The sequence below is a fragment of the Ictidomys tridecemlineatus genome, chromosome 1, assembly GCF_052094955.1.
Source record: "Ictidomys tridecemlineatus isolate mIctTri1 chromosome 1, mIctTri1.hap1, whole genome shotgun sequence".
NCBI classification, from domain to species: domain Eukaryota; kingdom Metazoa; phylum Chordata; class Mammalia; order Rodentia; family Sciuridae; genus Ictidomys; species Ictidomys tridecemlineatus.
The window spans coordinates 24,405,575-24,419,038 of record NC_135477.1 but is presented as its reverse complement, the minus strand read 5'-3'; the positions used below and the strand labels follow the sequence as shown (position 1 = coordinate 24,419,038).

Here is a 13,464-nt window from a genome sequence, read left to right as displayed (position 1 = left end):
TTTATTTAGAGACAAGTTCTTGCTGAGTTGCTTAGGGCCTCCCTAAGTTGCTGAGGCTAGCTTTGAACTAGTGATCCTCCTGCCTCAGCCTCCTGAGCTGCTGGGATTACAGGCATGCGCCGCCATGCCCTGCTAAATTTAGATTTTTTTTTTTTAAATCTTTTTTTTAGTGGGAGGGAGGGAGGGAGGAGAGAGAGAGAGAGAGAGAGAGAGAGAGAGAGAGAGAGAGAGAGAGAATTTCAATATTTATTTTTCAGTTTTTGGCAGACACAACATCTTTGTTTGTACATGGTGCTGAGGATCGAACCTGGGCCGCACGCATGCCAGGCGAGCGCGCTACTGCATGAGCCACATCCCCAGCCCCCTAAATTTAGATTTTTGAATGGGAAATATTCACATGGCTCAACATTTTTTTTTTTTTTTGCCATACTTGGGCTTTTTTTAAAAAATTATTTTATTCTAATTTGTTATATATGACAGAAGAATGCAATTCAATTCATATTACACAAATATGACAGTTTTTCAAGTCTCTGGTTGTACACAAAGTAGAGTCACAGTGTTCGTGTTTTCATACATGTACTTAGGGTAATGATGTCTGTCTCATTCCACTGTCTTTCCTACCCCATGCCCCCTCCCTCCCCTCCCTATCTAAAGTTCATCTATTCCTCCCATGCTCCACCCCATCCTCATTATGAATCAGCATCCTTATATCAGACATGGCTCCACATTTAAAAACCATGTTAGTGGGATGGTGGTGTAGCTCAGTGGTCAAGCAGGACCCTGTGTCTGATCCCCAGTACCAACAAAACAGAACAACCAAAACAAAACAAAAACAAAAACCCAATGACAACAAAAAAACTTGTTAGTGAAAACTTTCCCTACAGCATGATCTGGGTTAAGTGTGTAAGTCACTGTGATGAGGAGAAATGAGCTTGGAAGCTTTCTTACACCTTTGTCCAAGGCTGAGCTGAAGGCATGAGACGCCAGCCAGGAAGAACATTATAGAAGATTCTAGGAAAAAAACATAGTTGCAGAGCCTGGCAGTCAGGAGGGAAGGGATGCTGGAGGGAGGCAAATGGCTGACTTTTACTGGCAGACCATTGTTCCCTGAGTAGCCCAGAAGGGTCAAGGAGGAGCAAGGAAGGGAGAAGAAGACAGCACAGGGTGCAGACCTCTTGGGGCTGCCCATGCCCTCTTGTTTTGTGTGGGAAGGCAGGCTTCCTGGGAGAAGGCAGTAGAGGTGTGGGGTGCTGTCCAATCCCAAGGCTTCCGTGTAGAGGGGCCCATTTCCCAGGGACATCAAGGAGTAGCAGGACAGAGTGGCAGAGAGGAGGCAGAGCAGAAAGGGGCAAGGCGTCATTGTTTATGGTGGCTTTCTTCACACCCACTTTTCTTTTTTGTAGTTGTAGATGGGTAGCACGCCTTTATTTTATTTATTTTTGTATGTGGTGCTAAGGATTGAGCCCAGTGCCTCACAAGTGCTCTACCACTGAGCCACAGCTTCAGCCCCTACACCCACTTTTCTAGGCAACTGAAACCAATAGTCTCTGGATTCCAGGGAAGAATGGTACCCACTGAATGTGGACACCTCTCAAAGGAGAAAAACTTTCTTCACAACTCCATCAAAAAGCCCCATCTTTTTTTTCTCTTCCTACCCCAGTAACAATGTACAGAAAAATCTAGAAAAAGGAGGTATATGGGAAAGCCCTAAACAAAAGGCCTGGAAAGAACTCATGAGATAGAAAATGGCCTTGCAGATTTTATTTTGCTTTGGTATTCTTGCTAACTGTTTGAAAAGTTCTCATTTTACATAACAGTTATATGTATTAAGCAAGTGGATAGTCTGGTTCTGAGAAATCTCTCTGGAGCCAATAGATATGATTCTAGGGCAAACTGGGGAAACTCGAGCATTTTTCTAGTTCCTGTTTTTTTTTTTTTTTTTCCTGAAGACTTTGTGTTCTGGTGCGATTAAAATGCCACTGTTGACTGAGGGTGTAGCTGACATGTGCTTAGCATGTGCAGAGCCCTCAGGTTCAATCACTGGTACAAAAAACCAAAACAAAACAAAAAAGTCATCAGCAATAACTTTGAATCTTTGAATACTTTTCTACAAGTAGGCCATTGGGAGGGGATTCTTTATAAATTTAGAGTTTTATGTTGAGAAACAAAATGTATAGAGAGCCATTTAGCATTTTATTTGCAATGTTTGAGAAAATCAAATGCATCAAACTCCCCAAAACTTTTAGGTCTGGATACAGATCTAATGCCAGAATTTGCAGATCTGGATGTTTCTTCTGTGCAGATGAGAAAATTGAACAGTTACCCTTTTCTGTTGGCATCCAGTGAAGGATTCCAGCAGGAGGGGTTTGGTTAGGGAAGCTATATGCAAGGAGGTTCTGACTGTATCTAAATGACTGGCTCAAGGTCAGACAAAGTCAGAACCAGGCTAGGATTAGAATCCAGTGAAGGATTCCAGCAGGAGGGGTTTGGTTAGGGAAGGTATATGCAAGGAGGTTCTGGCTGTAGCTAAATGACTTGCTCAAGGTCAACCAAAGTCAGAACCATGCTAGGATTAGATTCAGCAGCAACCATTTAACAATCTCAGACCTTTTGTAGCTGTTTATGTAGTTGAAATGTGGTCAGAATACAGCGTTTTGTTGTATTTTCACATTTCAGGAGAGACCTCCAGAAGCATGTATTGACCTTGCTCTCTGTTCCTATAATTTAATAGGTTGGAAAGCCCCTAGAAATCATCATAGCCTGTGCTAACAGCCCCTCTGTAGAGAAAGGACAGCTCTTTGAGCTAGAAAGTCTTTGAACTTGAAGATCAAGATCCTCCGTGCTAAGAAAAAATTACTGGGTTTAGGTATGTAGATTTCTCTGTGTGTTTTAGGTGTACATGAAGAATATAACCATTACCCACCATTTGGGATACAGACCATTGAGTGATCTCCTGTGAACTTGAATTTGGTTTATTTTATATTGTAAATTGTTTAGGCAGCTTCCTTTCTGGCATTTTTGCTATAAAGTCTTGCATTTCTAACTGGCTTCTAAATTGCTGAATGCCACACTTTCCTGACTGTTGTCATTTTCTCTGAAATGCTCAGGAAATGTCTGTAGATTTGGCAAGCTCTTCTTCCCCCACTTCTCCATATTCCTACTCCAAAAGTGTACATTCAGCATATGAGAGCCCTAATCACCTTCCCTCTCAGCGCCCTTAAACATACTTGTAGACACTTTACAAAGTTAAAATGGTTCCATTTTCAATCAACTGGTTTAGAAGGTCCATGTATATCCTTAGCCTTGGTCAGTTATCTCTAAAAATCCCAATTCTTTCTAATAAACTTTCTCAATTTAAACATTGGAAAAATATTGGCTTTCTTATAAGTGCATGCCAAGTCTATGAATCAAATTTTCTTCATCTGAATTGATTTCTCAAATATAGCAGTATGAAGCCAAGCACAGTGTACATACCTGTAATCATAGCAACTTGGGAGGCTAAGTAAGGCAGGAGGATGGCAAGTTCAAAGCCAACCTTGGTAACTTGGCAAGACCTTTCTAAAAATAAGTTAAAGAAAGGTATTGTGTCCATCTACAATGAAAAATATTTTTTAAAAAGCGGGATGTAGCTCAGTGGTAGAGCACACCTATGTTCAATCCCCAATACTACCCCCAAAGAAAAAAATACACACATACGTGCGCGTGAGCACACACACAGACACACACACACACACACACACACATACACACACACACATAGGGTAGAAGACCCAGCACCAGAAAAAAACAGGTGGAAACTAGAGTCAGAATATTATTTTAAATAATCAGAATAAAATTATTTCATTTCTTTAATATTTTCCACATATTGTTCTGAATACTTATCATTGTTCTAGGCCCCAGAGACACAGCAGTAAACAAAACAGACAAAATTCTTACCCTCAGAGAAAGCTTAAGTTCTACTGGGAGGAGACAGATAATCAACAAAATTAACAATTTACATAGAATATAAGTAAGTGATTTTTGCTTTGAAGTAAAATAAAACCCAGATGGAGTACTGGGAGTGTTTTTTACAAGTTTAAAATCAGGTGGCCTTTGCACAAAGACTTGAAGGAGTGTTATGTGATACTGGAGTCCCAGGCACAGGAAACAAACAGCAAGTGCAAAGGCTCCAAGGGGATATCCCTGGAGTGACCGGGAGGGGCCAGGAGAAAAGCCTGGCTGGGGCAGTACCCTGTGAAGTCAGAGAGGTAGGGTGAGGGGCTGAGCCTGTGGAGCCTGTAGGACATTGTAGGTCCTTTGGCTTTTACTGTAATGAGATGGAGAGTCAGGGGAGGGTTTCAAATAAGGGAGTGACAAGACCTGATTTAACAGGATCACTGGTTATTGTATTGAAAAAGGGGACAGGTGTAAAAGAGGAGAAACTGGTTAGGAGGCCACTGCATTTATCACAAAAATTAACTGTACCAGAAGTTAATCAGAAACATTTGATGTGTTTACAAAAAGAGAGGACAATGTGCTTATTATGGAATTAAAAAAAAAAAAGGTGGGAAGCCATTATTTTTCCAATGTTTAAACTGGGGGGGGGGGGAGTGGAGAAACCAGTTAAGTGCTACTCTGCCACCACCAAGTGCAATGACCTGGGAGTCCTGAGGAAGTCTCCAGACTATTTTTCCTGAGTGACCTATGAACTAAGCAGGGTTTGGTCCGTGTAATTAAGAGAAGTTCTTGGGGGCTGGGGTTGTAACTCAGTGGTACAGCGATGATCCTCAGCACCACTTATTAAAAAAAAAAAAATCCATCGACAACTGAAAAAAAACAAAAAACAAAAATAAGTTCTTGGGCCTGGGGATGTAGCTCAGTGTTATAGTGTTTGCTTAGAAAGCACAAGGATCCTGGGTTCAAAACCCAGTATGGGGGGTGGGGGGTGGGGGGAAGTATGGAAACAAAAAGAATGAACTTAAAACTCTGCTTTTATGTTCGCTCCTTCCTATTCTCCAAACTTGTGGTGGTGCCTTTTAGAAGTACAGATTCTAGGCCGTTCACATTTTGTATGTTTTGGGGTGGAGTCCAGGGACTCTATACAGTAATTTTCCAGGCCACCTGGGGACTCCTTTGACTAGAAAGTTTGACTGCCCCTGTAACTTCCCCACCCTTAACTCTTGAACACCTTTTGGCTTTGAATGCGGCGAGCCTGGGAAGTGTTGCAAGGCACCCTGAGACCGGCAGGTGGCGCCAGGTGCCCGTAAGTCGCAGAGGGCGTCCCGCCCGCAGCGAAAACTAGAGGCACCGAGACAGCGGGTCCGCATCAGTGATGGGACCACTCTGCCGCCGCTAATTCCCACTGAGTGGCGTGAATGAGTAGTGAGTCAGGGGTATGGCCAGTGCCCTGACTTCTTTTTAGGCTATGTGCAGCCTAAGTCGTCTCTGTTCGGCTTCTCGTGTTCCCAGGGCGGGAGACCTTTCTGCACCGGTTTTGAGCACTGTTGGGGGCCCGAAAGGCGGTGCAGCGAAAATCGGCTGCCTGGCTCCACAGGACAGTATTCCAACCGCGCCAAGATAGGAGCTGGGATCTACTACCGAGCCCCCTCAGGGATTGCCGCACCCTCGGACTGCTCCTTTCCATTGGCAGCCGGACTGAAGGCCCCGCCCCCTTCCCTACAGCTTTCATCTTTGACTGGTTCTTGGGTACCGGCTGGCCACGCCTCCTCCCCTCGCACATACACAAGAGTCACGCGCCTTTCAGTTGGAAACTTGGCGTGCTGAGGAGGACAGTGGCTCTCATCACCCCGCCCATTTACCTTGCCATTGGTCCGAGGCACCAAGCACGACCACGCCCCCATTCCAGCCCCCTGGCTGGGAAGGCGGGCACCCGCTTATGATTGGCTGGTTGGCCTGCCTCTCGCGGGAGCGACTGGCGCTCCCCTTTCTCCCCCTCCCTCCTCCCGCGAGCCTCGGGGTTCCTTAGCTGGTCGAGGCCGAGTCAGTGTCAGTCAGGGAGGGAGACTGCTGAGCACTGGGTGCGGACGCTCCATTGCAGTCTTGCCCAGGGGTCGGTGCTTGCGCTCGCGCCGCCGGGTGGGAAGAATGAAGCCGCAGCTAAAGCAGCCACCCTATGATTGGCTGTGGCGCTTGTGAACCCGAAGTAAAGATGGCGGGCGGGCAGGCAGTCGCCGCACTGCCCACTTGGAAGATGGCGGCGCGCCGCAGCCTCAGCGCCCGCGGCCGGGGGGTCCTGCAGGCGGCGGCGGGCCGGCTGTTGTCGCTGCTATTGCTGAGCTGCTGCTGCGGCGCGGGCGGCTGCGCAGCGGCCGGCGAGAACGAGGAGACTGTGATCATCGGGCTGCGGCTGGAGGACACGAACGACGTGTCGTTCATGGAAGGGGGGGCGCTGCGGGTGAGCGAGCGGACCCGGGTCAAGCTGCGGGTGTACGGGCAGAACATCAACAACGAGACGTGGTCCCGCATCGCCTTCACCGAGCACGAGCGGCGCCGCCACAGCCCTGGCGAGCGCGGGCTGGGGGGCCCCGTGCCTCCAGAGCCGGACAGCGGCCCCCAGCGCTGCGGCATCCGCACCTCAGACATCATCATCTTGCCCCACATCATTCTGAACCGCCGTACATCGGGCATCATCGAGATCGAGATCAAACCGCTGCGCAAGATGGAGAAGAGCAAGTCCTATTACCTGTGCACATCGCTTTCCACGCCAGCCCTGGGTGCCGGCGGCCCGGGGTCCACGGGTGGCACGGTCGGGGGAAAGGGTGGCGCAGGGGTTGCTGGGCTCCCCCCACCTCCGTGGGCCGAGACCACCTGGATTTACCACGACGGCGAGGACACCAAGATGATCGTGGGCGAGGAGAAGAAGTTCCTGCTGCCCTTTTGGCTGCAGGTGATCTTCATTTCGCTGCTGCTGTGCCTGTCGGGCATGTTCAGTGGCCTCAATCTGGGTCTCATGGCCCTGGACCCGATGGAGCTGCGCATCGTGCAGAACTGCGGCACCGAGAAGGAGAAGAATTACGCCAAACGCATCGAGCCTGTGCGCAGGCAGGGCAACTACCTGCTGTGCTCGCTGCTGCTGGGCAACGTGCTGGTCAACACCACGCTCACTATCCTACTCGACGACATCGCCGGCTCAGGCCTCGTGGCGGTGGTGGTCTCCACCATCGGCATCGTCATCTTCGGGGAGATCGTGCCCCAAGCCATCTGTTCCCGGCATGGCCTGGCAGTAGGAGCCAACACCATCTTCCTCACTAAGTTTTTCATGATGATGACCTTCCCCGCCTCTTACCCGGTCAGCAAGCTGCTGGACTGCGTCCTGGGCCAGGAGATAGGTACCGTGTATAACCGGGAAAAACTGCTGGAAATGCTCCGGGTCACTGACCCCTACAACGACCTGGTCAAGGAGGAGCTGAACATTATCCAAGGAGCGCTTGAGCTCCGCACCAAGACAGTAGAGGATGTGATGACTCCCCTTCGGGACTGCTTCATGATCACCGGAGAGGCCATCCTGGACTTCAACACCATGTCGGAAATCATGGAGAGCGGCTACACTCGAATTCCAGTATTTGAAGGAGAGCGCTCCAATATCGTGGACCTGCTCTTTGTCAAAGATTTGGCCTTCGTGGATCCAGATGACTGTACTCCATTGAAAACCATCACCAAATTTTATAACCACCCCTTGCACTTTGTTTTCAATGACACCAAGTTGGACGCTATGCTGGAAGAATTTAAGAAAGGTGGGAAATTTTGGTATCTTTCATTGGCTTGCTCTTTCTTTCTCCATCCTCCTCCCTACTTCAGTCCTATAGCCTCAGACCAACCCCCCAAGGCGAGTTGACCGGAATTTCTCCTGCTCTCTCCTAATTGCAAAGTTGAAAGGGTGGCATGGATTTGGGGACGGATTGAACTAGTAAGCGCTTGTAGGTTCTTTAAAGAGCACAAGACTGCCATTACTTACTGTTTCTCCCATTATCAAAATGTAGGTTTCTAATTTCTGTGCATGATACCCCTTCTCCCGCCGCCCCCTCGCTCCCCGCACCCCACCCGACTCCAGTCCCTGCCGCCCCAGTCTCTTGTCTTTAAGGGGCTGCTGCATCTTTGCCTGGATTCTGAGTGGGTAAGTGAAAGTAGGGGGTGATGCCATGCCCTTTGGTTGACACTACAGATGGCAAGCATTTGGAAAGCTTTTCTAAACCCAGTGCTATCCTTTTTCTCCTTAAACATCCACATTGATGTTTCAAAGATTGGAAGTGAACATTTTATAGTTTCTGGTCCTGGTCTTTGGCTACCTGTGGGGAAAATTGAGGTCTGCTTGGAAGGTGGAGGATGGGGTAAACCAACTAGCATCAAAAAATACACTCACTTTGGGTGTGACTTGCCTTAGCTTTAGAAAAGATGGTTTTGAAAAAAGCCAAAGTTATCAATATATAACTTGGAAAGACTGGAGGTAAGTTAACCTTTTATGAGGTGTATCGCTTTAGCTGTTTTCATTATTTGTTTCCATTTACCTGACAACAAATGAAATTTCCTAAAGCAGGTGTGGTTTTGGCAGAAAGCTTGAACCTTTGACAGTGGATGAATTCCTTTATTAATTATGGTTGATTTCTTGCCTCTGTCCGGTTTAAAAAGTGTTCTTTTTTTTTTTTTTTTTTTTTTAACTTCAATCACTAATACATTAAACTGAAGTATATGACCAACTCTCCCTGTTTCAGGGTGTTTAACAGGGAAGAGAAAGGTGCAGTCTCATTGTGTATATATAGTACATCATTTCTTGAATTGTGATATTGTTTTATCATGTTGTGAATAGGTAAATAGCAACTCATACTATCATTATTGAAATTCCAGTAAATAATGTTACTTGAAAATCAAGGGATGCTGAGTTTTGTAATTCCTGTAATGCTAGTTCATGTGAATGTTTTGAAGTACCTGTAACCTTTCATGACCTGATAGGTCCTCAAAACTAAGCTTTCCTTTTTCAAATAGAATTTTGATTACTAATAATGGTCTCTCCCCTGAAAAAGGCCTTGTGTACCTGGTGACAGCTCACTAGATGTGTATCTGCAGCACATTCTCTGAATGTTATTTGTAGAGAGTGTGTGAACATACAGAGTTTCTTTTCTTGGGGAGTAATGGTGTCTTCTCTAAAACAGGATCACAGTGCGGTAATTTTCATATTAAAAAAAAATAGAGCAGAATGTGCTTCAGAGCTTGGTAATTTGCATTTAAAAGCAGACTGAGATTCTTCTGGATGCTTAAGTAGTAAAAAGAAAATGTCCAATATCTCTAGTGACAGAGCTTCTTTTGAGAGTGTCATTGTTCTTTCTCTGCTAAGTTGTTAATTAGAGCATCTAACCAGTGTCTTCCTTTATTCTGCAGTATAATCTGTAACAAGAAAGATGTCTTGAAATACTGAAAATGCCTCTGAAATTCATTGATTAAATTTCCCAATATTGACACTGATAACTTTTTTTATTCAGAAATTTTGCACATCAAATTATGGATTGATAATACTAGTTAGTACTCCTGCTGGAGATTTTTCTTAACTTCTGTATCTTTTTTTTCTTGGAGAATTTAGTTATTGACCTCAAAGCTTATGAATCTTACTCAAAATTTTAAAATTTGCATGATTTTGAAATTTATTTTTGGTTGTCTTTGAACATATTTCCTGACCAATTTATTTTTAAGAAGGATTTTTTTTCCTCCAAAATCACTTCCTATAGTATGTTTTGAAACATCTTTTTATATGATTGGGTTACTAATATTTTTCCATGAATTCTAGAAAAATGATAATGCATAGGATTTTATTTTTGGTCATATTCAAAATGATGTACAGTGTGTGGCTAAGAAGATAATGCAAGTTAAAGCTACATTCAAGCCAGCAGCATATTTGGAAGAGCAGACAAAGACAATTCATTACAAATTTAAGCCATGATCTTAAAAGGATGGAATGAGTGTTATCTAAACTATAGGAATAATTTATTTCTTATTTTCTCTTTCTTGGATTATTTTTTTGATGAATTTGATCACTTTAACCTTATTATCAGTTACATGAGTTCTTTTTAATGTGAGTTAAAACATTTCATCTGACTTTGTTCTTCATTGTCCAATCTCAAGCATGACGTAATTTTAACTGTCAACCTTCTATGTATGTGTTAACAGTGTGTGTGATGGTTTTTAAATACTTTCCCTTCTTCCCTTTTCTCCTAACATCTCTAAAAATCACAACTAAATAAACACCTCTGAGAATACCAAAGCATGACCCTGAATTGGGTAGATCACCAATCCAGATCTCATTGAAAACTGCCATCCTAATTAAAAAGCCTTTCTTTTACAAAGTTGTTTAGAATTAAGTTTGAGTTATTCTTTGCTAAGGAGGGGAAAATAGAAGGTTCTGTAAAATGAAAAGAAAAACTTATCTTTACGTAAGTATATGTGTGTCTTTCTAATAACTAAAACTTTTTTTTTTTTTTTAAACTGGCTTCTAGGAAACTCTTAGTTTTACTTGATAGTAAGATAGTAATTATGCTAATTTTATCGTTTGATCTTGAAGATGATGATGATTATGTACCTGGCCAAATGATACATTATCCCCATTTTACAAATGAGGAAATTGAGATTTAGATTGAATGATTTGTTAAAGGTCATATAGTAATTAGTTGATTGGGGGTTTTAACTCATGTCTGTGTGACACCAGAACTTGATCTCTTTGCCCTGCTGGTGTTTGAACTCAGGACCTCTCACATGTTAGGCAAGCACTGACACCAAACTGTATGTCCGGCTTTCTTAAACATTCTGTTATACTAGTCTTCTTGATTCTGATTTTACATTTTTATTTTACTGAGTGTGAGGTTTGATCTTTTGCCAACATTGCCATAGAACCTCGTTGGGCAATAGACACATAAATGTATTTGAACACACATATGAACTTTTAAATCCAATGCTTCTGTGATGTTGCACATAACAGTTGTCCCCATTTTTGTCCTTGAAGCAAATCAGTTTTTTGGCCTGTGTGACCTTAAATCCAAAGAATTCTACTCATAACATTTGCAAATCAAGCACCAAGATTCATTTTGAAAAATTTACAGTAACATTGTACTGCACCAGTGTGATACTTTAGTAGGCGGCTCTACAACTGTTTTTCCAATAGCTAAATTATGTAACAATGTTTCTCTGGGTTTCTTATCTGTTTCTGTTGCAAGGGTCACAGAGTAATTTGTCAAACTCAGTTTTCTGGTTTAATCTTGATTTTATTGACATTTTTTGTAGCTACAGTGTAATAATTGGTTGCTAATGAGCATCCTTCATTACTCCGCCTCACTAAGCTCCTTGCAATCAATCTTTCTCTTTTTCTTTTGTTAGTTTTGTAGTTACTTACAAATCTAAATAAGAAAATAAACTCAGTAAATCCCACTGGAGGATTATGAGATTTTACAAAAACTGTGTAAAGCAAAATAGTGCAGGGGGAAGAAAAACTCAATTAAAAATTGCTTTTTTTTTTTTTTTTTTTTTTTACGTGTAGAAAGTGCGCTGGAGGCCGTTTACCTGATATGATTTTTTCTAACAAAGGACTGTAGACTCTTGAACCACTCAGTTGTCTACACTGAGGTGACTTTGAAGAATTAGTAACCAGTTATTGTTTCATTGTTTTTCTTTTAGCTTTGTAACAATTGCATTCCAGTATTGCAGGGCATGCTGTTTACAGCTGCTAGGGACTTAGCCAAGCTCTTTCTGGCTATTTCTTAGCTAGGAACAGGTGGGATCACCAGATAATGTTCTTCAAAGCAAGAATGCAATGTACAGTTTCTACTTACAACATCAGTCATACATTTCTCATCAGTCATACAACTCCCAAAATGTCTCTATATACTGAGAGTGTAATATGAAAAAAAAAATTTTCCCCTTACCAAATTAACTGTCCCATTTACCTAGAATCTAGGAGGATGTTTTTATGTTTAAAGGTATGAGTGGTGTCATGGGAAGTGGATCTGTTTATTTTTATGATTTTTTGTTTGTTTTTTGGCATGTAGTTACATACATTAAACTCATATAATTTATTTGTGGTTTTAGAAGATTGTTTTGAAATATCCAAATAGTAAAGGATCAGAGCTGGAAGACAGGCTGCTTGAGGATCTTCCAGTTCAGTGTTTGCTAATGTTTTTTTTTTTTAACCAGATGATAAGATTTTCTTGGGTTACTTATTAAGAGTAAGGTCCTCAGCTTCACTCAGAGACTCCTGAACTGGAAGAGGACGTGGAATTGGTTAAGTTACTCTGAGATTGTTCTAATGGCTAGGCGAGAGTGGGAACTGTGGGTCCTTTCAACCTCTTGAACAAGAAACGTAAACCCTGAGAGGAACAGAAGGTAAGGTGAGACTTGCTTGGGGCCACCTACCTACCTAGTAGCATCAGCTGGACAGAATCCATGTTCTTGATTTCTAGATTGGAGTTCTTTCCACCCCAGTAGGTCAGCTTTCTGGTTCCAGGTTATTCATAGTTAAAGGTTAGCTGCATCATTGAAAAACAAGAACAAATTATCAGGTTTGTCATTGGTTCTTTTGTCTTGTGATTTTGATGTCAGTATTTTATGTATCTTGGATTCAAGCATTCTTTGATAGGCATTTTGTTACATAGAATATATGTCTGATTGTGTGAGCTCATTTTATTTTAGCTTAGTAATCAAGTTTTTAGTTTTGCTCTGGTCAGAGTAGGAAAATATATTTTAGGAAGTGGGTGTTGCTATCTAGATAGTTCAAAGTCTCAGGTGGTTAGATAGAAGGGATTTCTTTTGGTCGAGCTTATTTTTCAAGACATTCTTTTTGATTTACTGATGTATTTTCTCCTTAGTTGTTTCCTCTTTAAGATTACCGAAGACTGGATTTGGGACTATGGATGAAGCTTCCTTGACTCTTTTCATTTCTGTTCACAGGTCACGTCTGTAAAATTTCCATTGAGATGCTCATCAGGGCTGGAGTGTAGCTCAGTAGTGGAGAGGGCTTGCCTGGCCTGACCCCTGCTTACCAGTGCATTTGAAGCCTTTGAGCCATTAAAGCATATGTTCTCCCCAGCTTTTTATACTATGAGCTAAATTCTGAAAGGGACTCATGCTTGATTTTTAGAGGTTAATGTATAAATAAATAGAGTTTCTGAAATCTGAACACAGACCTGTAGGTCAGGAGAGATCAGAGTCGAACAGCCACTCGCCTTCATACAATGTGGACAAAGCAGGAAAAGGACCTCGGTCCGCTTTTGCTCTCCGGTTTTATGGGGATTACATACCACCTGCCCCTCTTCCCACAGGGCCTTAGAATTATTTAAATTCTGAAACATTCCACACTCTTGTATGGTGCCAGTTAATTTTAAAGTTTAGCAAATCTAAACACAATAAAAAATATCATTAACCAGGAAAACCCACATAATACACTGAGCCACCATATTTTATGATTTTATTTGCTCTTGATATACTTAAACT

At 42.9% G+C, this 13,464-nt stretch overlaps 1 protein-coding gene across 4 annotated transcripts in view; it reads left to right on the top strand.

The window, feature by feature from the left end:
• Nucleotides 1-5,878: 5,878 nt before the first annotated feature.
• Nucleotides 5,879-13,464, top strand: part of Cnnm2 (cyclin and CBS domain divalent metal cation transport mediator 2) — a 130,350-nt gene continuing 122,764 nt past the window's right edge. Inside the window, exon 1 of one of the 4 annotated variants that reach the window (XM_013362090.4) lies at nt 5,879-7,733. In XM_013362090.4, coding sequence (XP_013217544.1) covers nt 6,113-7,733 — 1,621 coding nt within the window. In that variant the 5' untranslated portion in view covers nt 5,879-6,112. The remainder of the gene's footprint in view (nt 7,734-13,464) is intronic. The other 3 variants (XR_005727790.2, XM_005333610.5, XM_005333611.5) reach the window with 3 other exon arrangements.